At 39.6% G+C, this 27,197-nt stretch overlaps 1 protein-coding gene across 4 annotated transcripts; it reads right to left on the minus strand.

The window, feature by feature from the left end:
* Positions 1 to 1,152: 1,152 nt before the first annotated feature.
* LOC113009385 (proline-rich protein 5-like) lies at positions 1,153 to 21,591 on the minus strand. 4 transcript variants are annotated; one of them, XM_026147651.1, is made up of 10 exons: positions 21,337 to 21,591; positions 16,249 to 16,331; positions 12,807 to 12,974; positions 12,017 to 12,097; positions 11,329 to 11,435; positions 9,324 to 9,415; positions 9,113 to 9,253; positions 4,946 to 5,090; positions 4,504 to 4,809; positions 1,153 to 2,410 (listed from the first exon to the last, which is right to left on the minus strand). In XM_026147651.1, exons 2-10 carry the CDS (start codon positions 16,272 to 16,274, stop codon positions 2,055 to 2,057), a joined length of 1,422 nt encoding a protein of 473 aa, XP_026003436.1. In that variant the 5' UTR covers positions 16,275 to 16,331; positions 21,337 to 21,591; the 3' UTR covers positions 1,153 to 2,054. The 4 variants fall into 4 exon arrangements, with proteins under 4 accessions (XP_026003436.1, XP_026003434.1, XP_026003435.1 ...); XM_026147649.1 differs by having other exon boundaries at positions 12,807 to 12,983; XM_026147650.1 differs by lacking the exon at positions 21,337 to 21,591 and adding an exon at positions 17,256 to 17,595 and having other exon boundaries at positions 12,807 to 12,983.
* Between the last annotated feature and the right edge of the window lie 5,606 nt (positions 21,592 to 27,197).

The raw sequence follows: 27,197 nt of genomic DNA on the forward strand, positions 1-27,197 counted from the left end.
TTTCACATACATTGTACAAAATTTTCAACAGCGTCCAAACATATTTGCTTTTAAAGCCCTGTTTTCCAATTATCTAGAGAATCTAAAGAACAGCACCAACTCCAAAGCATGTAAAACACAAGAGCTGTGTCGAATGTATAGTTTCACTTGACTTATATGTTGTTTATTTATACCTTGAGCACCTCTTTCTTTTTTTAATCGGTTATTTTGTTTGTTTGTTTTCTCCTAAAGTATACTTTTTTGTTTACGTACTTGTATTTGTATATATGACTTGTAAAAGATACTGCAAGCTGTGAAAGTTTTCATACCCTTTCTATAACTACATTACTATGTATATTTGTTGTTCAATTGTTCAAATAAAAAAAAAGAGAAAAGAAAGTAACGTGGACGGTGTACTTAAAAAAAATTAATTCAGACATTGAGCGCTCGTGATCATATTCAGTAAACGCAAACAACTAATATACGTTGCAAAACGCAAAATACAGTTTGTCAGCACAACTTTAACGGCTGCGTTCATGCAGAAACAGGAAGCGCATGCTGCTGATTCTGATTTAGGCCCAGATGTGTAAACAAGGAAAACTCACATTAAAGGTTGTTTAGACAGACTGTTGCTCCATGACAAATGATTTACACTTGGCTTTCTGCTATTTTAAGTGGACACTAACACAATGGAAGAAGAGCTGAGATAAGAAAAGGGGACAAGATAAGGTTTGGTAAAAGATGCCAAATCTGGGAGTGGAACAAGTTTTCTATGCTTTGCTGATAAGGCTGTCTTTGATTAACATGTCCTAACATTTGACTCACACAATTTCTTCAGAGACTATTTTGATTTGACAAAAAGATGTAAAGGATTAAGAAAAAAAGAAGCAGAATAATGTTTGTCAACTGTTGTTTGAATGCTTCAAAACTGAACGACGTTTTAGAACAAAACTGCAACTTCAGCTGGCAGTGTGCATTTTCGACACAAATCCTTATTTAAAACTGCATTTTACCAAAAGCAAAATAAGAAAACGCCAGCAAGAACAAAAATTCACGAAACACAACGGAAGCGTTTTTAGGGAGAGAATAAGAGTAGCAAGCTAACAGTAAACGGCTAATAGCAAACATGACTCTACAATATTATATGAATCATATGATTAAAAGACACATTACCTGCTATTTTTCCCTCGCTCACAACACCAACGAATCCTCCACATCCTTAAAATGTGTCTCAGAACAATCCTTCACACATTTTTGGATTCTGCTGCTGTTCCGTCACTCATATCTCCCCCCAAAACACTTCCGTTGTGTTTTTGTGTTTCTACTTCCATTTCGTTTTCCTCAACTTCCGTTCTGCGTGTTTGTATGTGTTTTTAATCTATTTCCACTGTGTTTTATGCTCTTTCGCAGCGCTTTTCTGAAGCAACTGCATAGAAAAACTGTCACCGATGTAGAACAGCCCAAAAGCACAGCATTTAGATGTACTAGAAATAAGTGGTTTACTTGACTGTAGCTTAAGCCTCTTTTGGAAAGAGTTCCCACCAGTTTAAGTCTTAATTTGAAACAGAGACAAAAAAAATTGTTAAAATCAAATGAGTATTTTAATAGTAATTTAATAAAATATGATTTGCATTGTTTGTCAAACATGGTAGTTTTCCAAAACATATGAAATGTTAGAAGTTTGAGTTTGACTGTCCAAGCTTTTCAAAAAGTATCTCCACGTTTTTCATGCTTCTGCCCTTTTGCTGTGTTTTATGTGTTTTCCATGTTTTCATTTATAGTTTTATTTTGTGATTGTTTAGTTTGAATGTGAATGAATAATATAAATCTCCCCACAGGGGCCAGTGTCGATGTTTCTAACTAACTACAATGAAATATTACAAAAGGCATCATAAAATTAGACTTGATTTTAGTGAAAAAGCACAAGACAGAAAAATAATCCAGTTTTAAAGATTCCCTGAAGATCTAGAGTCTCTAGAAAACAGCAGTTTGAGGAATGTCAGTCGTGGCTCAGACCTGCATCACACAGGTGAAGTTTGCACACATCCACACACGCACACACATTGGTCTGTGTGTCATGCCACACTCTCCTTGCTGCTGTCTCTGGTGTCCGCTGATCCTCCTGAAGATTGTTTTGAGAAGTTCAGGAAGATCCCATCAAGCTCCATCTCCGAGTCCAGAGAATCTTCCATCATGTGATCCATCATCATCTCCGGACTGGAAGAAGGACTGGGACCAGAGCTGGTGTCCTGAGCCAGAACCTTGGAGGAGGAGGAAGAGTCGAACTCCAGCGAGCCAGTGCAATGTGTGTCCTCGTCTGGGGAAGGCTCGGGGAAGATGCTAGGGGAGTGTTGCTGACGCTGGGTAGGGTGGGGAGCTGCTTGGCTTCCAGCACCTATGGTTCGGAGTTTCTGGCTGGAGGTTGCACCGTCTGCACAAAGTAAAGCAAAACTTTTGGAGGTGAAACTGATTTTCCTCTACGTTTCTGTACTGTAGCTTGTTAGCAAAAAATACATTTGGATCAAAGATTCCAATAATAAAGCTGTGCCAATATTAAGCATTTCTGTCTAGATTTCACTGTATAGCAGATGCATCATGGGATGGTAGAAACATCACCAGATAACTCCAGTGATTTCAGGATTTACACTGCTGCCTCTGCAGAGCATGTTGCCTTTTAACCTCACTAAACATCTCAAACCACAGTCTGTCTCACAGCTCTGAGAGATTTCGTAACATAATATAGTTTGACCTTAATGTGAAAAACCTACACAGCATGCATCCTACTTTTTCAAGAATACGGCAATTAAATCTCACTCCATTTCTTTATATTTCTGTAAAATTGTAACAAATGGAAGAATCTGAGGCTGGTGCTAGACATGCATGAGGAGAGCAAGACAGTGTGTGAGGTGTGCAGAAGGAAAGACTGATGGGTTCAAGGTGGAGCTGGGATTACATCAGTGATTGGCTCTCAGCCACTTCTTGTTTGCAATGATGGTAGACAGGCTGACAGATGAGGTTAGGCAGGAGTCTCCATACATCATGACGTTTACAGAGGACACTGTGATTTGTAGTGAGAGTAGGGAGCAGTTGGAAGAGAGCCTGGAGAGGTGGAAGCATGCTCTGGAGAGAAGAGGAATCAAAGTCAGTGGAAGCAAAACAGAATACATGTGTGAGAATGAGAGGGAGACGGGTGTAACAAAAAAGCTGAAAAAAGTAGTGATAGTGAAGTTATATGAGTTTAAATAGCTAGAGTCACCCATCCAAAGTCATAGACAGTGTATAAGAGAGGTGACGAAGAGAATGGCAGAGAGAGGCAGAAGATGCTTTGGACGTGTACAGAGGAGGAACAGAGGATATATTGAACAAAGGACGTTGAAGAGGAACTGGTAGGCAGGAGGAAAAAAGAAAGACCACATAGAAAGTTCATGGATGTAGCAAAAGGAGAACATGCAGAAGGTTGGTGTGACAGAGGAAGATGCCAGGGACAGGGTGAGATGGAGGCAGATTACCCTTTGATGACTACTAAAGCGAGACTAGTTAAAAGAAGACGACAACGAAGAAGAAATAAGGAAGATTTGTCTCTGTTTCCTTTTTTCTTGGTAATATAAGCTATTCCTAATTCTCTATTTTTTGTCACTTCTGTTTTTCAACATCACCATGCTCATTTCAAAATTCATAAATGTATTCAGTACTACTCCCTTCCAGTAATCGACAGTCATTGTAAAAATAAAGTACATCCCCTGTCAATTCTAAGGTTTTAAATACCAGGACATAATAAGAAAATATATCAGGTTCCTACCAGGACCTCAGACACAACCTCAACTGAACAGCAACACATTTATTTAACAGAAATAAACCAAAATGCACATGTGCTGCTTCAGTTCTTTGAGGTTTGTTGAGATTCACTTATGCACAGCTCTCTTAAGGTCCTGGCACAGCATTTCACAGGTTTTCTCCAAATGCAAGTCTGTGCATTATGGCCTGAAATCTCCACTCTGCCTGCATTCTTGAAAACTTATCTCTCACTTACATCTTGGATTCTGGCTAATCTGGTTAACCCGATAAATTAAAATGTTGCTCCACTTCAAAACCAAAATCCATTCAGTTTTGTAATATTTTTTGTGCAGAAGAAGTGTTACTCCTAGTTTAGTAAGAATCAAAATGTACGTATTAATTAATTTTTTTAACCTAAATTAAAGGTAAATATCACTTGTATTAATGCATTGGAAAACACTAACACTTATTTTTAATCTGTCAAAAATACATATAAAAAACTGTCAGTCTCTGTCAAGGAACCACTGATCCATCCATGCATCTTCCACTTATCCAAGTCAAGAAATCTTTCAGGAAATCATGAAAAAAAATCCCAAACTTTGATTGGGTTGTGGAGTTTTTTTCATATGTACTCATCTATAATTTAGACAGATGAATAGCGCTGCACAGCTGAGGAAAAACACGTATATTTACTTTTGAGTTCCACTGTCTTTTTAAAGGGATTCATTAACTCTAGCCATATAGTCCTACCTGAAAGTGAAGCAGAGGTGGTGGAAGCTGAGGAGTGATTGGCGAGGCTCGAAGTGCTGGTGTTACTGTTGTTGTCAGGGGCACTTATGGTGGACTTTGTCTTAGGGATGCTTTCCTCCACGCAAGACGTCATCTCACATACCGAATGCCGCCTGATGCCTGTGCCGCTCCCTGAGGAGGAATCTATGTCATACTCTACTACAGGGGTTAGCATGGGAACATTGTAGCTCTTAGAGCGGACCACTGGGTTTTTGACAACAGGAGGACTGCTTAGTTTGGAGGACCAGGAGTACTGTAGGCGTTTTTCTAACGAAGACAAAAGAGAGAAGCAGAAAGAGAAACCTTATTAGTTTATAATTGCAAACATTCCGCAAAAACCACAGAAAGCCTGAATTAAAATGGAATTTGTGAGTTTTTCAAGTACACACAAGCACACACTTACCCAACAGACAGGAAGAACAGTGCATACTGGAGGATTCATCCCTGGAATATAAGCCATGAGTGCCGAGGTAAGGAGAGACCACCTTCTGGATGAGAGCTTCAAGGCGCAGGTAATCATCTGTTACACCTTTAGACTCATGGACACCCTGGATCAAAGGAACACAAACATACACATAAAAAACACAAGTTTGTCTTAGCTGGTAATTGCAGTGTGTTGGCTGGCACTAATGGAAACTTTAGAAGCAGCAAAAAAAGAAAAAACCGGGGAAAGAGAAAGTTCTCTATTTGGCTTTCTGTGATTTTATCAAACACTCTGCCAGTTACTGTGAAAGATCTCTGATAAACCTTTTTTCAGTTCAAAACATGTATGTCTTTAGAGGCTAGGCCGAAAAGAACACATTAAATATAGCAGAATCAATTTGGTGTGAATGTTAGCCTTGTATAAACATATACAGTGGGATGCAAAGGTTTGGGCAACCTTGTTAATAGTCATTATTTTTCTGTATAAATCGTTGGTTGTTACAATAAAAAATGTCAGTTAAATATATCATATAGGAGACACACACAGTGATATTTGAGAAGTGAAATTAAGTTTATTGGATTTACAGAAAGCGTGCAATAATTGTTTAAACACCCAGGCATCCATCAAAACAGGATTTATTAAATTTAACAGAGTTAGAAGTTAGCAGGAAGTTAGCTCGCTAGTTTCCACCTAAACATGATATAGCATGTTCTGACTGACAGATTTCTGAAAAAATTAAAACGTACAGCTCTGCTATCACTTCCAACATAAACAAATACAAAAAAAACTAAACAAGCAGTGACTTTTGTAGGGTTACTGTAGTTGGGCTAGCTGGTATATAAGGATGTGATTGCTAGCGACATGGCTATGTTAGCATAATATAAACACAGTGAAGCTGGAGGATGAATACTAACTATTTTCCACTCAATAAAAGTTAATGGGAGAGTTCCCGATGGTTGGGGACAAATGCAATCGCAACGCAGCATGCTTTAAACGGACTGTAAACTTCAGTCAGGAGAACAACTGAGACAATCCATCCACAGTACAATGTTAGCCATTAATATACTGCAACAACATGGGAATAGAGCAGTTAGAGCAGACAATTCAACATTAATGAATCATAAATGAATTGTTGGTTGTTACAATAAAAAATGTCAGTTAAATATATCATATAGGAAACACACACACAGTGATATTTGAGAAATGAAATTAAGTTTAATGGATTTACAGAAAGTGTGCAATAATTGTTCAAACAAAATCAGGCAGGTGCATACATTTGGGCACCACAGAAAAAGAAATTAAATCAATATTTAGTAGATCCGGCTTTTGCAGCTGAACAAAAAATTGAAAATCTGTATTATGATGATCTTGATGGTAGTGAAAACAATGAGCTAAAAGAAAGTTCGAGCGGAGAGGAACTGCACAGTGGATCTTTTACACCACACAGTCATTTGATCCACAGATATAAATCATCTTTAACACAAAAGTACTTCTGCTGTTTGAAAGTTTCCGATTTTGTGTTTCTGTTCAGTTAAAGCCAAACTGCTGCTCTACAGTTGGATGTAGTTCAAATTTACTTCCACAACATTGTTCATGAAACACATGAGACACATGTGGCTCCAGACCTCACTGCAATATCTCAAAATGACAAGGGATAGATCAGTGAAGTTTCAATATTCTAAATTGTTAAGCCCATGCACGAAAACCACAGCACAGAAACAAACCACATAAATAGCACAGACTTCAGTGAACTGGCGTCACAGAGCCTTAACAGAATGAAAGGGAAATTACAAACAGATGAATTGAGGAATTAGCAAAAACTGCATTATTTCAGTGCCAAATTTTACCTCTCTTACAAACAGCCTTTTTCTTAGCTGCCCTACTTCCTTCCTTCTTTTTGTCTACCTGTCATCTTTTTCTCCCGCTTTGCTCTCTGTTGATATTCGCTGTGTGCAAACTAAAATAACTCTGCAGTATATCTGTGCACAATGAATAAAAGAAGGGAATAAATAAATTGTGCTTTCTATTTTCGTCTCGTCTTGCCCTCTCAGTCTGAATCTGGAAGGACCAGATTTGGGTCAATTAGTCATCATAATAATGTCCAAGCTAAGCCAAACAGAAACAACCCCATTCTGCATCCTCTACAACACTGAGTAAACCCACTGTCATGCACTACCAGGACCACAGCTTATCTGTGACTAGTAGCTCTCAGGAATCTTTGTACCAAGTGCTTTTAAGTTAAAAGATTTGGTAGATGGGTAAAATATCTAAAAATGGCCCACACACTAGTCTTATTTTATTCTATTTTACTTGATTTTAACATATTCCAACCATGTCAAAATTCAGAGAAAGTACCACAGCTGTTGTTACTTAAGCAACACCTACATTTTTCATGGTATTCATCTGGTCTCCTCTGTATCCTTCTGAGAATTAGTCACTCTTTGACACTTTTATCTTTGTGTGTAATCAAGGGGACTGTTTTTAGCTGATTTCCTTTTAACAATTTTTTACAGGCTGATGAAACATTGTTAAGTTATGAAGAAGAGACAAAGTAAAATAAAAACCAATAGGTGACAGAAGAGGAAAGCTCACATGGCTACCTCAGTTACAAGACACACCCATATTTTCTGAGCCTACTTGAGAAGCACTGCAACGCTCCAAAAGTGAGTCAATCCCCAGACTAGTATGTTAGCTTGTTAGCACGACATAGGGGCATTAAAAAGCACATTTACAGTTTGGTACAATTAAATGCTTTAGCAAATCCTCTTCTCATATCAACTCTATGATGTATGACTTAAAAAAAAATTAATTTAGATGTTGTTAAAGTTTAAAGTGTGGCTGGTTTAAATGTGTGGTCTATTAACAGGGGTGCACATAAGTGGTCTGCAGGTGCGCTTTCAAAATAAAAGACGCGCACCAGATAAGAAGTTGCAATGCGCGTTTGCGTACATAAGATTTTCAGGAGGAGGACAGACATTTGTTTAGAACTCTTAAAGATGTCGAAGAAACAACCTCCTTTAAGCAATTACTTTGGTGTTCCTCCACCTCCAAAGAAATGTCAGAAAGAGTCCGAACCGCAAAAGAAGTGCGTATTCTCGGGAAAGTGGACAAAAACAGTGCCTTTAATGTAATATAAAAGGCACTGTTTTTATCTGCTAGAGTGGGATTTTCACGGCATATTATGCATATATGTGCGTTCATCATTTGTTTGAAACCAGCTCACCTCCTGAAACCACTTTTCCGAGAATACGCACTTCTTTTGCGGTTCGGACTCCTGACATTTCTTTGGAGGTGGAGGAACACCAAAGTAATTGCTTAAAGGAGCTTGCTTCTTCGACATCTTTAAGAGTTCTAAACAAATGTCTGTCCTCCTGTTAGCGCTAAGTGGTCGATAAGGGTGTAACCAAGCACACTTGCCTGTTGGTTCTGGGTCATTTTGACCCACTTTTTTCAGTTTCTTGTATTTTGGTGTTTTTTTCTATTTTATGGTTTATTTTCTAAGTCTTTAGTTGTCCTGTTTTGAACATTATAATCCTAAGTTTCAGTGTTATTCTAGTTAAGAGTTTTGTTCATAGGTTTAGTTCAGTGTCTAGTCTGTGCCTGTCATGTTTCCTGTTTTACCTTGAAGGTCCGTGTCTCGTGTTAGTGTGTCCAGTGTTACTCTCCCCTGTGTTGTCATTATGTTTCATTCGAGTTAGCTGTGTCCTCATGTGTCTCCACTTCTCCTGATCACCTCATGTGTGTATTTAAGTCCTCCGTCTCCCTTTGTTCACTGTCGCGTCGTCTGTGCTACCTACCCCACATCCTGTCATGGTTTTCATTCTCAAAGTCATAGTGAAAGTCTTAGTTATTGTTTCCCAGTTTAAGTTTAGATTTTCCCTGATTTTGTCTTGCTTCTTGGCTGTGAGTGTCAGCCCCAAAATAAAGGCTCACTTTTCCTTAAGCTCAGTTTGGCTCCTCATCTGTGTCTGTACCTGGATCCACCTCACTCATTCCACTCATCTGTTGCCATTTACCCTGTTCTCTCATGTCACAGTCATCAAGTCATGGATATCAGTGTTAAATGGTGCACACTGATATAAGAGATAGCACGAGAGATTATCAGACGAAGACGATGGGAGAGGCAGACCACAAAAGTGTGCTCACCTGTAGTATTAGTAGCATCTGTATGATGGAGGGAGGAACTCGGGCCCGGGGCCGAGAGAGCGCCTCGTCTAGTTTAAGGTTGAGGGTGATGGTGTTCCTGAAGTGAAGGAGAGCCAGCTGACGGACTGATGGCTCCTTTCCCTGATGATATATACACGTTTCAATGTGATGAAGGCCTTTAATTGGAGTACTTGTTTGCAAGAATGTGTACCTGTACAGGATAGAAGATGGCCTGCAGCATGGACAGAACGTCACAGAAGAAGAAGTCCCACGTGTCAGCCAGAGAATCCAACAACTTTTGACCTGCGATACAACCAGGCAGATCAGTTATAAAAGCATCAAGACTGATGTAGGAAAAAGATATTGGGATTGTGGAAAGCATGCTTAAAGGACTATGCATAAAAGTGGCTGTAGTTTCCAAATAGTTAATGTAATACTGTTGTTCGAGTCCTTGAATTCAAGCTCAAGGTTTGAACTATAATCACGGCTTCATTGTTTGACACAAGGGCAGAGTTCAGAGGCAGAAGATTAAAAAAATGTGTCATTGCAAAAATACTTATTGACCTATAAAAAACAGATCTGATAATCCAGATAGCAACTTTACAGCTTTGTTCTTTTATTTCTGGTGGGACATTTTTCTGCATATGCACACACACACACACGCAAACCTTCTTACTTATTGACGTAAAGGATCGCTTCCTGTCTGGTTTTGTGATGACGGTTCTGTCACACAAATCTGTCACCATCAGAGTGTGTGCGTTATATCAATTCAGCAGTGCTTCAAATAAAGGTCACACATTTACCACAGTACAAAATACCTTTCTCTCACTCTACCTGTGTGTGTGCATCAGTGTGTGTTTCTGTGTGTCCTTGTGCAGAAAAATGCCACGATCTTACCAGTCAAAGTAATATTTAACTAATGCAGTTACCTCTGCATCTAGAAATTTCTTTAGTAAGTTATTATTTGGCCCTGTTTGAAACCATTAGAGACTAGACTTGTGTCATGTTAAGATAAAACACTAATCTCGGACTTCCCCTGAAACAAACTACTGGTAGTGTGAACACCTCATCAAAGCCAGAAGGCTTTGTCGGCTATGAACAAAGGAGTTGAAACTAAAGACTCAGCAAAGAATTTTGTAGAATTTTTTTACCGTGGTGAAAAAATATCTCTGCAAATAAGTAACCTAGATGACACGAAAGGTTGTTTTTTCCCCGTTAAAATGAAGGACACACAATGAGAAGCAGATACAGGTGGTGTTAAACGTCCAGCTAATACACATTTTTGCAGTCTTTAGATTAATATTTCTGAACTTGCTCTTTTGTTGAGTTTCTCCCTGGTAATTGGCTCTGATATATCAGAGCTTTAGACATGTACAGTCATATGGAAAAAAAAAAGGTTTTGCAGGACACTCTGCTGTTAAAAATAAATAAAATGTTTAAAAGAAAAAAAAGGGCTCTGAGTGGATCATTACAACAATTTGATTCTTTTCTTTTGCAGATTTGTTGCTGTACTCTGGATCACTTTTGTCTAAGCTTTAGCTGTCTGTTGAACAGATGACCTCACAGTTAATGGTCAACTCCTGGTCCTGGTCCTGTGGCTGCAAAACAAGCCCAAATCATCACGCCTCCACCACCGTGCTTCACAGTTAGTATGATGTGCTTGTGCTGATATGCTGTGTTTGGTTTTCTCCAAACATGGCGAAGTGCATTATCTCCAAACATCTCCACTGTTCCAGAAGTCATGTGGTTTGTTCAGATACAACTTTGCAAACCTAAGCTGTGCTACCAAGGGACTTTTTCCTTCCAAACAAATCATAATGTGATGAACTTTAACATTCAATATGAAGCCTACAGAGCCTGTAGCTCTTTTATTGGGTGCTTTTTTTCAATTTCCCTGAAAACCTGTGTTTGTGCCATTCTTATCCAAACTAAAAACTTACGAACTTGCATATTTAGAGATTTTATCCATGTAAATTTGCTCTGACATCTGACCGCTTTAAAGAAATATTTTATAAGGTTAAAGGGACAACCCTGATTTTATTTTTACCCTTTTATGTCTATATTTTAAGCTTGTAATCAAACTGTTTAAACACCAGTCTCTGACAGCCATTTCTTTATTCAAAACATGATATACCATCATAGAAATAAAGGTTCAAATTTCTCACTCTGTATATACGTCCCACTTTCTGTCTATTTTCTCAATAATTTGTGTTTACCTTCATAGAAGCGAATCTTGTCCCTCAGAATAACCATTCCTTTGGTGAGCAGCTGGTTCTGAAGGTACTCAGTAAAGAAGGAGCCCAGCTCAGTCTTAAGCAGTTGCCTGCAATGGTTATAATAACAGCACATGAGTGGATACTGGACATGAAGCGATATGCTTACAGTCACACATCATCAGCGATACCTCCTTGGAAATGAACCAGACGTAATGAGTTTGCAGAATGCTGTGTTTACGGAACATCAGACTCAGGAAATGAGAAAAGATGCTGCTCACACTGCATGCATAACATCTGGAAATTTCAATAAAACTTTCCACAGTTAGCAAAGGCTAGCACTGGCTCAGTATCATGATTGAACATCAGCAGCTCAAAGAACAAACACTGTGTGATTAAATACACTAAAATGACAGATGCTGCATTTCCATCTAATTTCAAGGTTACAGTGTCTCTTCTTTAAAGCAATTTTAAGGTAAATCCAATTTATGAACAGTATAACATGCCTGTGTTAACTTGTAAGCATGTTTATATATGTTTCAAGTAAGAAATATTCTGCTGCAGTAAGGTAAGATGGGAAATCAAAGCTTTAGCAGTGATAATTTAATCAAATATTCTAAAATACAAATCAGCTAAAAGTTCAGGGTACTGGTGTAAAGGCCAGCAAGAGACATAAAACTAGACAGCTAACCTGACACCTTCATTCAGATTGTAGAGTTCATTTTCTCCCAGATCCTTCCTCTGAAAAACTGAGATTACTGCATTGTGGATGCTAGAAATAAACACACGGAGAGGTGAAATGCATTTAGAAAGAGTGACACAGATACATGCATTTATTTTATTTTAATTGTGCCGTTTGAACAATCGGTGAGCTCTTGAAGCCACCTCAAAAGAACTGGTTAAAAATAAACTTTGAAAAGGTTTCTTTACCAAAGGAAGGCCATCAGAAAGGTAAAACATACTACAGTGAGACGGGCATGAACTTTGACTGAAGGTTTGTGTCCAGTTTAATTTGTTCACATAGCCTTTCAGCCACCCAGCAAACTGACAGCTCTTGCTTTCTACTCTGTGCTGTTTAGTGTTGAATAAAGCAGAAACACCGTTAGAAACAACCATACAAAAGAGTGAGAAGAAAGAAATCCAAAGAAGAAAGAAACCTGCGAGGCAGAATGGGAAAAAAGGAGGAGGGAGTGAGGAAGGGATGGATGGATGGAAATAAAGTGTGGTAGTGATGGACCCTGAGGGAAGAAGGCAGGCAGAAAGAGCTGATGTCCATGTGCGTATATGTATTTTCATGTGTATGTGAAAGGAGACTGTCCTATTCATAGCATGGACAACAGCACTGACAGAGCTTCCCACTAGTAAAGGAAACACACGCACAAGCACTTGTTCATGTAAAAATGTGTGATGGCTTATCCATTAACAAAATAAAGTATTCACTAAAATATAAACTGACATTGGTTATAATAAACAGGGCTAACCTGTTCCAGGTGGCGTTAGCCCCGGCCCTCCTCTGCTGGGTCCCTTTGTCTCTGCTGCTCTCCTCTGTTCCTCCCTTCTCCCCACCTCCTGTTGGGGTCTTTGCCTGGGAGAGGTCAGTCAGACTGGAGGACGAGCCGGTCCCCAACCTCAGTTTATTATGGAGGCTCCTTGAAAGCCAACAGGAAGAAAGAGAAAATGCTTGTAAGCACCAACTTTCATTTCTTACGTGTACTGGAAAAGATGATGTGAAAAGCCTTATTTGTAAAGGTCATCTAAATGAATTAATTTCATTTCCTCAAATATTGCTGGAAAAATGGGAAATAGATGCAACAATTTACACTTGAATGTACAACCATTTATACGATATATAAGTTTGTACAGTTCTAACAAGCCTGGAAGTCAATATTTGGTGTGAACTCTCTTAGGAAAGATTTCTTCAGTCCATGACCAAAAATGTTCCCTTGTGTGTTTTCCTGTCCAGGTTTGCTTTTACTGCATTTGCAGTGTATTTGCAATCACCATTGTGCCAAAGAAGTGTTGCCAATTTTCCAGGTGGTATTACATGTTGGATCAAAATCCGATGGTACTTTTCTTCGTTCATAATTCCATCAGCTTTGACATCATCTCCAACACCGCTGGCTGAAATGCACCCCCTAATCATGACAGAGCTTCCACCGCGTTTTGCAGCTGGATGTAGACACTCACTGTCGCTCCTAACCACCTCCACCAAAAAAGTCAAACTGATTTTTAGTCCAGTTCTTGTGCAATTTGGCATTCCTCAGCCTTTTTCCCTTTCCCTTCCAGAAGAATGGCTTCTTTACAGCCAACCTTTACATGAAAAGATTTTGGATGAGGTTTCAGTGAATTGCAGACAGATCAACTGAAAGGTCAGATGCACTTCTCTGCTCCTGTGTCACGTCTTTTTTTTTTTTCCATATTTTTTAAGGACATTACTTTCAAGTGCAGTTCATTGGCTGTAGATACGTTTTAGGCCTGCCACTTTGTCTTTCATCATCCATTTGTCCCATTTCCTCAGGAGACACTGCACACTGTGCCAAGATATGTTTTCAGCTACCAGGTGTTTGGGAATACTATGGAATATTATTTCATGCCTGTCAAACTGTGTCATATTTGGCCTTTTTCGTAGATTCAAGTAAAGAAATTGAACCGAATTATGTGCATGTGTGACAAGCTGTTAGTAAAAAAGTGCCTAAAGATGTCATTTAAAATTGGTTCTTTGCTAATACACCTGTTATATATATATACAGACCCAACACTGGTTCACCCTTTAAGTTAGACTACTTTTTTTATGCTTGAATACTTTATAGATCATACTTTGTTAAGAAGCTTAATAAAAACAATCCACTGAAAATAGCCAGGTACAAGGACTGGACTGAAAATGTAGCAGCTATGTTATATATTACAAATACAAACACATGTATGATCTTCATTTTGGCATATGCAAATTAAAAGCTATTATACTGTAAAATGTTACTTTGCTACACAAAGGGGGGGAAATATATGAAAGTATCAGCTGGTGTGCAAATACACTTCAGTCATATTCCAGATTTTGATGGCTTTCAAAATTAGCATTTAATAACAGGTGATTGCTTTTTATTAGCCATCTGTTAATGTTTACACTAGCTTGGGAACGATACTGCTTTTCAAACACTGAGCAAAGAGATGGGTGCCAGTCAAACAGGATAAAAATAAACAGGGAGGACAGAGTGGGGAAAGACCTGGGAGTAAGAAGCTCAAAAAGAGAGTAAGAAACAGGGTGTGGATAAAGGTATATAACACATGCCGGATCAGGTGCAGAAAAAGCAAACAAAGCACGTTGACAGTAAAAAAAAAGAAGAAGCAGAGATTGAAACCACAGACATTACAAAGATAAAAGAAGGGTGGGAGGAGTGTACAAAGAGGTAGATGAAGAGGAAAAGGCGCTTTAGAGATAGTAAGAGTGAGTCTTTTTCTGCAAATGAAAGTGTTAATATTTGGATTTTAATTATACTGAAATTTTAGTAAATTAACCCAACAAACAAACAAAGTGCACATGTCCATTTTTGGGTAATGTCTATCAAACATTTACTCAATCACTTCTGAATTTACAGGTGAATCAAAAATTTTAAAAACACCTTTAAATGGCAGTCACTGTTTAGCAAATATGAAAAACCTCAAATATACTTGCAGGTATTGTACTTACTCTAGCAACTGAAAAGGTACCACATATCCCCACTCCATGACTGTGAGATGAAACAAGGCCTGTCTCTGTCTCTTCTCATATCCTTTCACTTTCCCTCTCTCCCACCGTCACCCTTTGTGCTCTTCTCTACCCACTCCTCTCTCCCACTTTACCGCTCTCCTTCTTTTTCTCCCTTTGCCAGTCTGTGCCAGTTGGTCAGCATGTGACCCTGTGAGCTTTTGTGTCAGGCGAACAAAGGAACCCTTTGAGGTTCGAATGGTGCCAAGAGGGAGAGGAAGGATTTAAAGGTGACACAGATTTCGCTTTACCTTCCACTTGCCTCCCAGAGTGTGGGAGAAGCTGTAGTCAAGCTGTAAATACAGACTAATGACTCTATTTATTTAATATTGAACCTTCAGTATTTTTGGTATTCTCCATACTGAATGATCGGTAATCAGCGGACACACTGATATGAAAAGAATTTTAAGGAAGTGCGAAAGCTCACGAGAAAAAAAGGAATGGAAAATCTGAGCCGAGTATAAATAAATAAGGAAAAGGAGATGGAAGGTATAGTTGCTGTTGGTCCATCTGTCAACCTGAATCTTAGTTCAGCTCTGCATAAATGGGTCAGAGCAAGAAACTGGAGCCCTGGGCTCAGTCACACATGCAAAAAGACAGCACACATCCCTGTGCAGAGTTCATGTCAAAGTCAGGACGACTTTTTAAGTTTAAGTTCAGAGCTGCACCTCTGAAAGAGCGAAATTGAATCTATACACGCTTGAGCCAAAAGCTTCCTCCTGAAAAATGGATGATGCAGAAGATAAAACACAATGGTGAGGCTCACAATAACAACTTAACTATACATGGTGTGTATTGTTCTAATGGGAAAAGGTATTTACTTTATAAACGAAAGGATGCTGACATAACTTGGAAGTAAAAAACTTTTTTTTTTGGCACTAAATCAACAGGACGAGTTTAACGACAAATAGCTGCCCTCTGATTACTAAACAATGGGGATGTTTGAATGAGTGAAAGCATGAATGAGGTCACTCAGGAATGTGTGTGTGTGTGTGTTTTTCACTTTGATCAACATTTGTGTGTCTCAAAGGATGGAAAAAATGGAACTGTGTAGTGAATAGGACTTGCTGGTGAAGTGTGTGTCTCTGTGTGTGTGTGTGTGTGTGTGTGTGTGTGTGTGTGTGTGTGTGTGTGTGTGTGTGTGTGTGTGTGTGTGTGTGTGTGTGTGTGTGTATGCTTACCTTCTAAATGAGCCCTCTCGTTCCATGTTAGTCTCGACAGATGGCTAGCAACCACCCTGAAACTGCCACTGAAGAATCAACATCTGAAAAAGGAAACATTATTAGGATTATTAGGTAACAAATATATATTTTGTCAGCTAATATCAGCGACTTTTAAGCCACTTAACTTCTGTAAAAATTAGAAAACTGCATTCAGTTTTAATTTAATGAAACCTCAGTAAACACATCTTTATCACAGAGCACATATTGACATGTCACAGCAAGAGAACACAGAGGAAAACACTAACAGTTGTTTTCGTTTCACTCCCTGAAATATTTAAACTTGTTACAGAGTTTTTTGTTACAGAATCGCAGAGTGGAATCTGTGTGGCGTATACAAGACAAAGAGATTGTGACACCCACATACTTCAGCTCAGGACAGTGATATGAAATAGGTACGATATTTTGTACTTTTCCTAATAAACAGGAATTAATAGGGTAAGTAGTCTCAAAGGTGCTCATAATTAAATGTACTTGACCAACTGATCATCAGCAGGTGTGGCCACATGTGTAACAGTAGTAACAATCTGGGAAGGGTTGTAACATAATATTCCAAAGTCCAAAATTCTGCAGTAAGAAAGATTATTCACAAGTCGAAAACAATCGAGATAGCTGCCAGATAGTCGTTCCCTGGAGTGGACGTCCCAGCAAATTTCCCCCAATGTCAGACTGTGAAATGCTTAGAGAAGCCACAAAGAACCCAAGAGCTACATGCAGTGAGACTCTAAAGGCCTCATGTAGCATGTTAAATGTTAAAGTTCATGACAGTGCAAGTTAAAAAAAATAAATAAAAAAGACTTAACAAGTGTGGCTTGTTGGGAAGGATTAAAGGGAGAAAGTCTTCTCTCTGAAAATGGCAGCACAACACTTCTGGATCTGGAACAATGTCCTTTAGACCGAGAAGATTAAAGTGGAGAAGTCTGCCCACAGTGAAAAGCACCACATGTATCAGTGAAAACACCTCATACCAAATGTCAAGCACGGCGGTGGAAGGGTGATGGTTTGGGTTTGTTGTGCAGCCACAGCACCTGGGCACTTTGTAGTCACTGAGTCAACCGTGAACTCCCGCCAAAGTATTCTCGAGTCAAATGTGAAGCCGTCTGTCATGCAGCCAAAGCTTGGGTGAAATTGGGTCATGCAACGGGACAATGATCCAAGCACAGCAGCAAATCTACAAGAGAATGGCTAAAAAAGAAAATAGACAAGGCACTGCAATGGCCTAGTCAACCTAACTGAAATGCTGTGGTGGAACCTTAAGAAGTTGTGCATAAACGGATGCTCACAAAACCTCAATGAACTGAAGCAACGCTGTGAAGAGGAGTGGGCCAAAATTCCTCCACAACGACAGAAGACTAACAGAGTCATACAGAAAACGATTACATCAAGTTATCGCTCCTAAAGGTGATTCTACATGGTTTTTAATGATGGTGTGTGCTTTACTTTTCCACACACAGCTTCAGCATTTTGGCTTTATTTTGTTAAGTAAAGAATGACACGGTGTAACATGTCATTTGTTGCATTTAAATAATCCTAGAACTTGGTAAGTACCAGGTGAACTGAGAAAGGGTGTACTTTCTTTTTCCCTTTACTATAAAACAGTTCTCAGACAGATAAACTCACTGATACCCGCCTGACTAGCGAAGCAGACACACTATTCTAATCAAATTACAGTAAAGTGGTTGAGACAGACATTTGATCCTTCCGCAAACTCAAATGCCCCTGCTTTCTCTCCCCCCCCCCCCCTCTCTCTCACACACACACACACACACACACACACACACACACACACACACACACACACACACACACACACACACAGATAGAATGTCACACTTGATACATCAGACAAGTCAACTTTAGTCGGCTTTATCCTCACCTGTCCTGAAACTGTTTCAATGGTTTTAAGTTTTGAGCAAAGCAACTTTATTTTTACTGCATGCTTTGAAGAAAGAAAAAAACCCAGAAAAATAAAAATGCAAAGTTATTCACAGACATTTATGCATCTTTGTATAAAACACTATGGAGCTTCAAAGAAAAATAAATAAATAAAGTATATAGGTTTGGCTAGTTTCATGTGCAGTGCACTGCACATGAAACTAGCCAAACCTATACAGTGGGGCAAAAAAGTATTTAGTCAGCCACCGATTGTGCAAGTTCCCCCACTTAAAATGATGACAGAGGTCAGTAATTTGCACCAGAGGTACACTTCAACTGTGAGAGACAGAATGTGAAAAAAAAATCCATGAATCCACATGGTAGGATTTGTAAAGAATTTATTCGTAAATTAGGGTGGAAAATAAGTATTTGGTCAATAACAAAAATACAGCTCAGTACTTTGTAACATAACCTTTGTTGGCAATAACAGAGGTCAAACGTTTACTATAGGTCTTTACCAGGTTTGCACACACAGTAGCTGGTATTTTGGCCCATTCCTCCATGCAGATCTTCTCGAGAGCAGTGATGTTTTGGGGCTGTCGCCGAGCAACACGGACTTTCAACTCCCGCCACAGATTTTCTATGGGGTTGAGGTCTGGAGACTGGCTAGGCCACTCCAGGACTTTCAAATGCTTCTTACGGAGCCACTCCTTTGTTGCCCGGGCGGTGTGTTTTGGATCATTGTCATGTTGGAAGACCCAGTCTCGTTTCATCTTCAAAGTTCTCACTGATTGAAGGAGGTTTTGGCTCAAAATCTCACGATACATGGCCCCATTCATTCTGTCCTTAACACGGATCAGTCGTCCTGTCCCCTTGGCAGAAAAACAGCCCCATAGCATGATGTTTCCACCCCCATGCTTCACAGTAGGTATGGTGTTCTTGGGATGCAACTCAGTATTCTTCTTCCTCCAAACACGACGAGTTGAGTTTATACCAAAAAGTTCTACTTTGGTTTCATCTGACCACATGACATTCTCCCAATCCTCTGCTGTATCATCCATGTGCTCTCTGGCAAACTTCAGACGGGCCTGGACATGCACTGGCTTCAGCAGCGGAACACGTCTGGCACTGCGGGATTTGATTCCCTGCCGTTGTAGTGTGTTACTGATGGTGACCTTTGTTACTTTGGTCCCAGCTCTCTGCAGGTCATTCACCAGGTCCCCCCGTGTGGTTCTGGGATCTTTGCTCACTGTTCTCATGATCATTTTGACCCCACGGGATGAGATCTTGCGTGGAGCCCCAGATCGAGGGAGACTATCAGTGGTCTTGTATGTCTTCCATTTTCTGATGATTGCTCCCACAGTTGATTTTTTCACACCAAGCTGCTTGCCTATTGTAGATTCACTCTTCCCAGTCTGGTGCAGGTCTACAATACTTTTCCTGGTGTCCTTCGAAAGCTCTTTGGTCTTGGCCATGGTGGAGTTTGGAGTCTGACTGTTTGAGGATGTGGACAGGTGTCTTTTATACAGATGATGAGTTCAAACAGGTGCCATTCATACAGGTAACGAGTGGGGGACAGAAAAGCTTCTTACAGAAGACGTTACAGGTCTGTGAGAGCCAGAGATTTTCCATGTTTGAGGTGACCAAATACTTATTTTCCACCCTAATTTACGAATAAATTCTTGACAAATCCTACCATGTGAATTCATGGATTTTTTTTTAAACATTCTGTCTCTCACAGTTGAAGTGTACCTCTGGTGCAAAATACTGACCTCTGTCATCATTTTAAGTGGGGGAACTTGCACAATCGGTGGCTGACTAAATACTTTTTTTGCCCCACTGTATACTGGTGATTAGGTGAAACAGGTCATGATCAGGGTACTCATGACTTATTTAAATTAAAACACAGGTGCAATCACTCTCCAGTGGTTCGTCCTTCAGTTCCTGGAAACTGTATTTGCCGCTATGCAATATACACCATGATCTTTTATTGCCTGACAGCTGCAGTTATATGAACTAGCAGGACTTTCATAGCTATCATATTTTCATTGTTTTATTTTTGACTCATTTTTACATGAAGCACACGCTCAGTAAGAAATCAAGGTCAAACACTTAGGAGGCCGGAAAGTCACCGCTTTCAGTGTCAGAGCTGCTAATGTTAATGTATGGTTAAAATCCAGTGAGTAGAACAGGCACAACTTCCTTTGATGGCTGTCTATGGCTCACAGAGGCTCTGGTAACTTACACTTGGCCGTGCTCTTGAAAATGTATCCGAACTGAATGATACACATGAACCGAGGCTTAAACCTTGGTCTGCAAGCACTCCTGTCTGCTTCTGCCTCTTTCTTGCACCACAATACAGAGTGGTATAATGGCTAGCTTGGGGCACAGGGACTGTGGTTTCATGGATTGTGGTTATGAGGGCTACAGAGCATTTTTCATTCAGCATCTGGTCAGTATTTCATGAGCACTGCATGAAACAAAACCAGCCCTCTCCCACTCATTTAAAGCCTGACCTCTCTCTGTGTAAAGCCTCCTCCTTTACTCTCACTCACCAACAGACAGTTTGGACTAAGTAGATATCTGGGGCCCTGGTGCTGAAAATTAACACCCTTAATCTGCTTCAACTGGAAAATACACACATGCACACGCACATACAAACACACACGGGCACACATTTCTTTCTGCAGAATGGCAGCACGGCAGGGAAATTACAACCCTTGCACCAGACAAGTGCTGAAATAAATGTCTGGGTCTTGCAGCAGGTTTGTCTGCTGCACTAGCCACTCTGGTAGAAAACCAAACCACAAACTGGAGGTCCTGATGTATATAAAAAAGGAAACCACGGGTGTATATTTGCTTAAGAAGTATCCTGCTCTGACATGCACTCATCAAGACAGGCTGTCCTGTCATCCCGTGGGCGCGGGTCTAAAATATGCAATACGCAGAAATAGGGTACCATGGCGCGTAAAGATAGCTCCTGGTAGGAAAGCATTTAAAGGAGAACCCATAATTTTATACCATAACATATTATATGGGTTACATATATTGGGCTCAGTTCAATATCTGAGACGTGCTTGCTATATATTGTATTTGTTCTTCTCTCGTTACAAACCACGAGCAGCTAGTGGATAACACCTCTTCTTAACTTGGGTCAGAGTAGGTAATACTCACTTTTGCAGACGTCTACCTCGCTCCATTAAAGCAAGTACTCCTTGAGTTTAAAGCAAAGCTAACGGTAACTCCAGCTTTTCTGTGAGGACTGGATTTCCATAGGATGGGAAATAACAGCGCACCCTTCCAACCTGTCAGCCCAGACAGGAGCGCGTAAAGGTGGCGCACGCGATCCTAAAAAGATCCGATATGAGGATCAGACAGCAGCCAGCGTGAGCTGTGAGCTGTCAGTGCGGTTTAAGTCACTCTCCGACAGAGAGAAAGAGAGGGAGGAAGTGAGAAACCGAGAGAGAGAAAGAGAGAGGAGGAGGAGGCTGGTGTGTGGGGGTGTGTGTGCGTAAATGCTGTGTGTGTGCAAGGGTCGGTAGAATATGGAAAATGTTTGTGATTTAGCGTGTGTGTGCCCAGAGTGTGAACTACACACACAAAACACCTACAGGTAGGCCTACATGGCATGCACGTGTACTGCCACTGGTGAAAAGAGCCGAGGCTTGATCTTTTAAAGATTCCACTCCTTCGATTGTGGGACACTGAAAAGTTTGCACGGGGTGCAAAGATGAGATGGAAGGTCGATCCACAAGTAAAATAAACCAATAAATGAATAAAAGCCTTGCAAATTCATCAATTTGCAAACATATTCATAGCTTTTTATTGTAAGAAAAACGATAACCTGTTGGTGGCAACAAAGGAAAGTCAGAGGATCTCATTTAGATGCATCTTGTGCAGACAACTGATAAAGAAAGAGAAACCTGAACTTAATACAACTTTTTATGGCACACTAGAATCAGCTTTGTCAGCTGGTTGCAAACATTTTTTATGAAGTCCCATTATGTTTAATTCATAGTGAAATAATTCACAGCCAAACTAATACAACAGCAGCTTGCTAAACATTACAGGACATTTGTGCTTTTACCACCACTGGACAGACAAGGCTACTCAGCAGCTACACTGGCTTCTATGTGGCATGATCAGCACTGCCTTGGCCCATTAGCATCACTCATATCTAATGTACAGATCAATGCATTAACCACAGAGCTCAGTGTTTCACATCCAGCAAACTGCAGTCTGTTTGCAGGCATTCAACTCCTACTGACAGTGCATCACACTCACATGCAGGTAGATCTTTTGTTCTCACCCTCCCCTCCCCCTGTAATAAGAAGCAGGTTTATAACAGCAAAGTCAACCGGTCAAGGGCAGATTGTTTTTTAATGGTTGTTTGGAGCATAAAACCCCAACACAGAGCCACAGTGACAAAGTTCACTAATCAGATAACATTACATAAACAAGTCAGGTTTACACTCTGTATTGAGCCACAAACACAGTTTTTAACGCAGCCACCAATATCAGTTTCGAGTCTCCACAGAATGTGCTTTTGATCACCCGTGTGTGGCCGTGCCTGTAGTGAATGAATGACACAACTTCTTGTAGTTAGTGAGTGTTGGTTTAGGGACATTCCTTTAACCCAGTGTCATAACGCACGTCCACAAAAACCAGAAACCTGCTTAGTTTGGACGTGCATTTGGATATCTCTGTATCTAAATGTGTATTTTGACACCAGTAAGTACAGGATGAATGTACTGTTTCAGAAAACTCTGTCATCCTTAGCGTCCACATAAGCAATGGCTTTATTTTTTGTTATTTTCTATGATTAATATTGTTCTGTTTAGAGTGTGATTGGACTCACTCTGCTCCCCCCCCCCCCCCCCCCCCCGCTCTTTCACACCCTCTGCCTTTTATGTTTTATGCCAGTCATTTCACACTTTTACAAAACACTTTCAACACTTTATTTTAACTAAGGAAGCTGTTGGGTCGAAAGACCACAAAGCACACCTTGAGAATCTTTCCGAAGCTACACAGGATATGAAATACATTTAGTTTATTGCTTCAAGAGAAAAAAAGTTTTGCACTGCTCCTTATATGTGTGAAACCTGAAAGTTTTGGAACAGGTAACTCACACTTCCCTGGTCTTCAGTTTTCATTTCCTCTCTCTCATGCACTTTATAAATAGTTTCTTGCTGAGAAACTACCTTCCGTAACAACTGTAACAACAGTGACAACTTCCCCATCATGGTTTCCTTTCCCTAACCTTGGCAAGTGGAGGGTGAATAAAAATCTAAAAAGCCTGAGGAGGACTGAAGAAGGGCTGAATTTGTGCTACATAACTGACTTTAGCTTGTCCCTGCAAGCCACTTTGCAACCCACCTCTGCAGTGGTTTATCCTGACCTAATTATTGTCATGTGTTTCCAATGATGCCTGCTCTGCAAACCGAAATAACTGTTTTAACAATTTTAGTTTGGGGTAACTATTTTGTGATTTTATAAAAGTTCAGAGAGGCAACACCTTAACATGGTCTAACATGAATAAAATCCTCAACACAATCTACTAATGTAACACTCTTCTGAAACTACATGTGTACAAATAGTCTTAAAGAATGAAAAGTCAAATACTATGGATGCAAATCACATTTTACAATACAACATAACCCTGTTTATAGTAAGAGTGAAGTCTAACTCTGAAGTCCATCTGTATAGAGGCAGTGTTTGCTTGTGTCAAGCTTCATCTCCTCTAGTCTTTCTGAGCCAACACAAACAAACAAACACACACAGCACACATAGGAAAAGTTCTTTAAAGCACAGGTGAACACACACTTTTACTGAAATACTCAAACACGCACACGGACAGCAGACTAACTAGGGCACTATTTACCCTGCATAAGCAGATAGGACAGGAGAAAAGCTACCCACAGACCAAAGGAAACAGCATCGGGAACTTAATGTTACATAATGACATTAATGACTCCACTTATGAGCCCACATCACCCAGTGCAGACCCGCAGCCTCTGCTTACACAGCTACATGATTACAGGTAAACACAGGAACAACAACATCATTCCTCGTACACCAAAAAAGAAATTTATCTTAAAACTAGAAAATATGTTGTCAATGCGAGAAACCAAATGATATATTTTTTCACGATTTCAATTTAAAGTTTTTTTCAGCTTTAGTAAACCTACTCAAATTCACCTGCCTGTCCTTGTTTCAATCTGTGTTATCTGCGATATTATAACTGGAAAAAATATCTTTAACCTGCCTTCAGTACCACAGGGCAAGAGTCAGACCTGACCTTATTTACCCAGATCACAAGCTGGTTTGGGTGTTCCACTTCAGTAGCGTCCCAAGGTGTAGTTATGAGGTTAAATGCTTTATTCAAGGGCAGCTGAAGATAACCGGAAAGCAACTGACAGCTTAAGAAGTGCAAGATTAAAGACACTATTATATAATTTCAGCTTGTAGGCTAATTAAATGACTGATTCTGGTATAAAATTTGTTATCTAAAAACAAAAATTAACTTTTCTAAACATATACATAATTACTGGATGGACAAAGAAAAGAAATCATTGGTGTTTTGGCCAAAAGTGACATGAAGCCAACAGAAACAGACCTTGATTATATACTAAGGGAATGTTTGCGGTAATAGAGAATACAAAGGTGACCACTGTTGAGTAAACACACACACGTTATTTTATGCCATTATCAAAAATATATACACTTAAACTGTCATGAAATAGCTCTTTATCTTACACTGGTAGGTCCTGCTACAGCACTAGCATGATACTAATGATCTGAGTGTTCCTATGCTATTATACTAACACAAATATTTGGCTTTATGTATTATCTGTTTAACTGTGTAGTTTTGGAGCATGCATTTTGACTTTTTAATATGCACGGCTGGCATTGTTAAACAGTCTTAATGTTGTAGTTTAATATATAAAGTTGATATCAACATATTTACTTTAGCTGTCATCTGATATTGTGAAAAAGTCTGACTGTCTTTCATTTAATAAAGTTTGGCAAACAATGACCACTTCCTGCTTTGTGCTGCAAAATTTCCAAGAAGTGCTTTGAAAATTGACCTGGTTGCGCTTTACAAATTAATGGTGCAGTCAGTGACTCCTAGGCTGACTTGTTATCTGTGGTTGTCAGTGTGGTTCACCTGTGGTTAAGATAAGCCTTGACATATAAAGTTATTTCCTAAAGCTTGCTTTTTGAGTTACACTAAAACCTTTACAATCACAAGAACATCGTAGGAAACTCTTTCTAGAAGTCAAACTGACAGCCGCAGTTACAACCCCAACCCTAAAAATGTCGGGACGCTGCAAACCTTGTGTGCTATTTTGGCTATTTCTTCTAACCGTAAAGACAGAGTGTGCTGCTATCACACAAATATTGAAAACACTGACAGAAAAAGCTTCTGTGGCTCAAGATGCACATGAGGAAATAGAGGCCACAGGTGACACACCCAATGCAATCATTAGCTCACCTATTTGGTGCAGAGTTAGACACTTTATCAGCTGTTGAATGTATTTCCATGACCTTTGGTGTAGTTTTAATCTAAAATCAGCCTGCTAGCGTTCAGCTTTAAACACAGCAGTGACTAAACCCCACACGAGTTCTCGGACAAAATAGTTTCTGTAATACATAAATTGGATTGTGGGTGTTGACTGCTTGCACTGACTCTCAATATCAGTAGAATCAACAAACCAATTAAGATAAAAGATTTGACACTTGTGACAGTTAGCTGGCCGGCAGCTGACGATCCCCTTGCCTTCACAGCAACATCTGTGTAAATTCTTCTTGAATATCAAGGCAGGAATTTCCTCAACATACAGATAAAATAGTCTGACTGGCAAGATAACAAGTAAAGCGTGCAGGCTTTTCTTAAAGACTGTAGGTTCACGCAGGGAAAATCATATCTGAAGTTTATTTTTGTAACATTTACATAAACTGTAGCCTAGAACTGGCTGTTCTCTCAGTGTACAGTCTGTGTAATTCTATCTTCACCCACACATGACATCTGAAGACCCCCACACACGCACATATGCAAACATTTTCCTCACCACCATTTCTCCCACCTCCATCTTTGGTCTTTAAAGTGTTTTTTCTCATTTCATACAACAGAATGAACTGTTGGACACAAAGCAGACTGCATGCATAAAAAATGTGCCTGAGTCACGCCTGCTCTGCACTTCAGCTTATTTTTGTTCGCAGATTTGTACAGCTCAACGGATTTTGGAAGGAGTGAGGTTTTTTGGGACTGTGCAGAACTGAAAGAGATCACTTCTAGTATTCATATGCAATTATAATTATGTTGTGTGAGTGAGCAGTTGTGTCTGTGGTCAGATTTGCGTTGGATAGATTTGGAATATGACTAAGTACAGGTATAGTTTTCATTTGATCTGTTATTATAATTATGGTGATAATAATAACATCAGGAATTATATTGTTTCTGAACACTATTTCCTCTGAACCACCTTTAATTAACCGTGTTTATATACATATATATATATATATATATATATATATATATATATATATATATATATATATATATATATATTGTCACGGCGGGGTGCGCCGATGTGTGCGGAAACAGGACCCAAAAGCAGATGATGACGAGGAATAGTAATGATTAACAGAAAAGTGAACCTTTATTGCGATGACGGCAGGAAATGAACCAAGAGACCAAAGCAAACAGGCAAAACACTAAGAAACAAAACACTGAACTGACAAAACACTAAGAAACAAAACACTAAAGGTACTAAGACCAAAAACTATAACTATGACCGAGGTGGAAAAAATAAACAGGCTATGACTATGACTCTGGTGAGAATAAACAGACGAACTGACAGTGACATGAAGAAAACAAAAGGCTTAAATACAGACATGAGGTGATCAGGGGAAGTGGCGACACATGAGGAAACAGCTGACTGACATGAATCTAATGACAGGACCAGGAGGAGTGAAACTAAATACAATGACCAAAGAACACATGACACTGTCAGAATAAAACAGGAAACACT

The sequence above is a fragment of the Astatotilapia calliptera genome, chromosome 17 (genome assembly GCF_900246225.1).
Source record: "Astatotilapia calliptera chromosome 17, fAstCal1.2, whole genome shotgun sequence".
NCBI lineage: Eukaryota > Metazoa > Chordata > Actinopteri > Cichliformes > Cichlidae > Astatotilapia > Astatotilapia calliptera.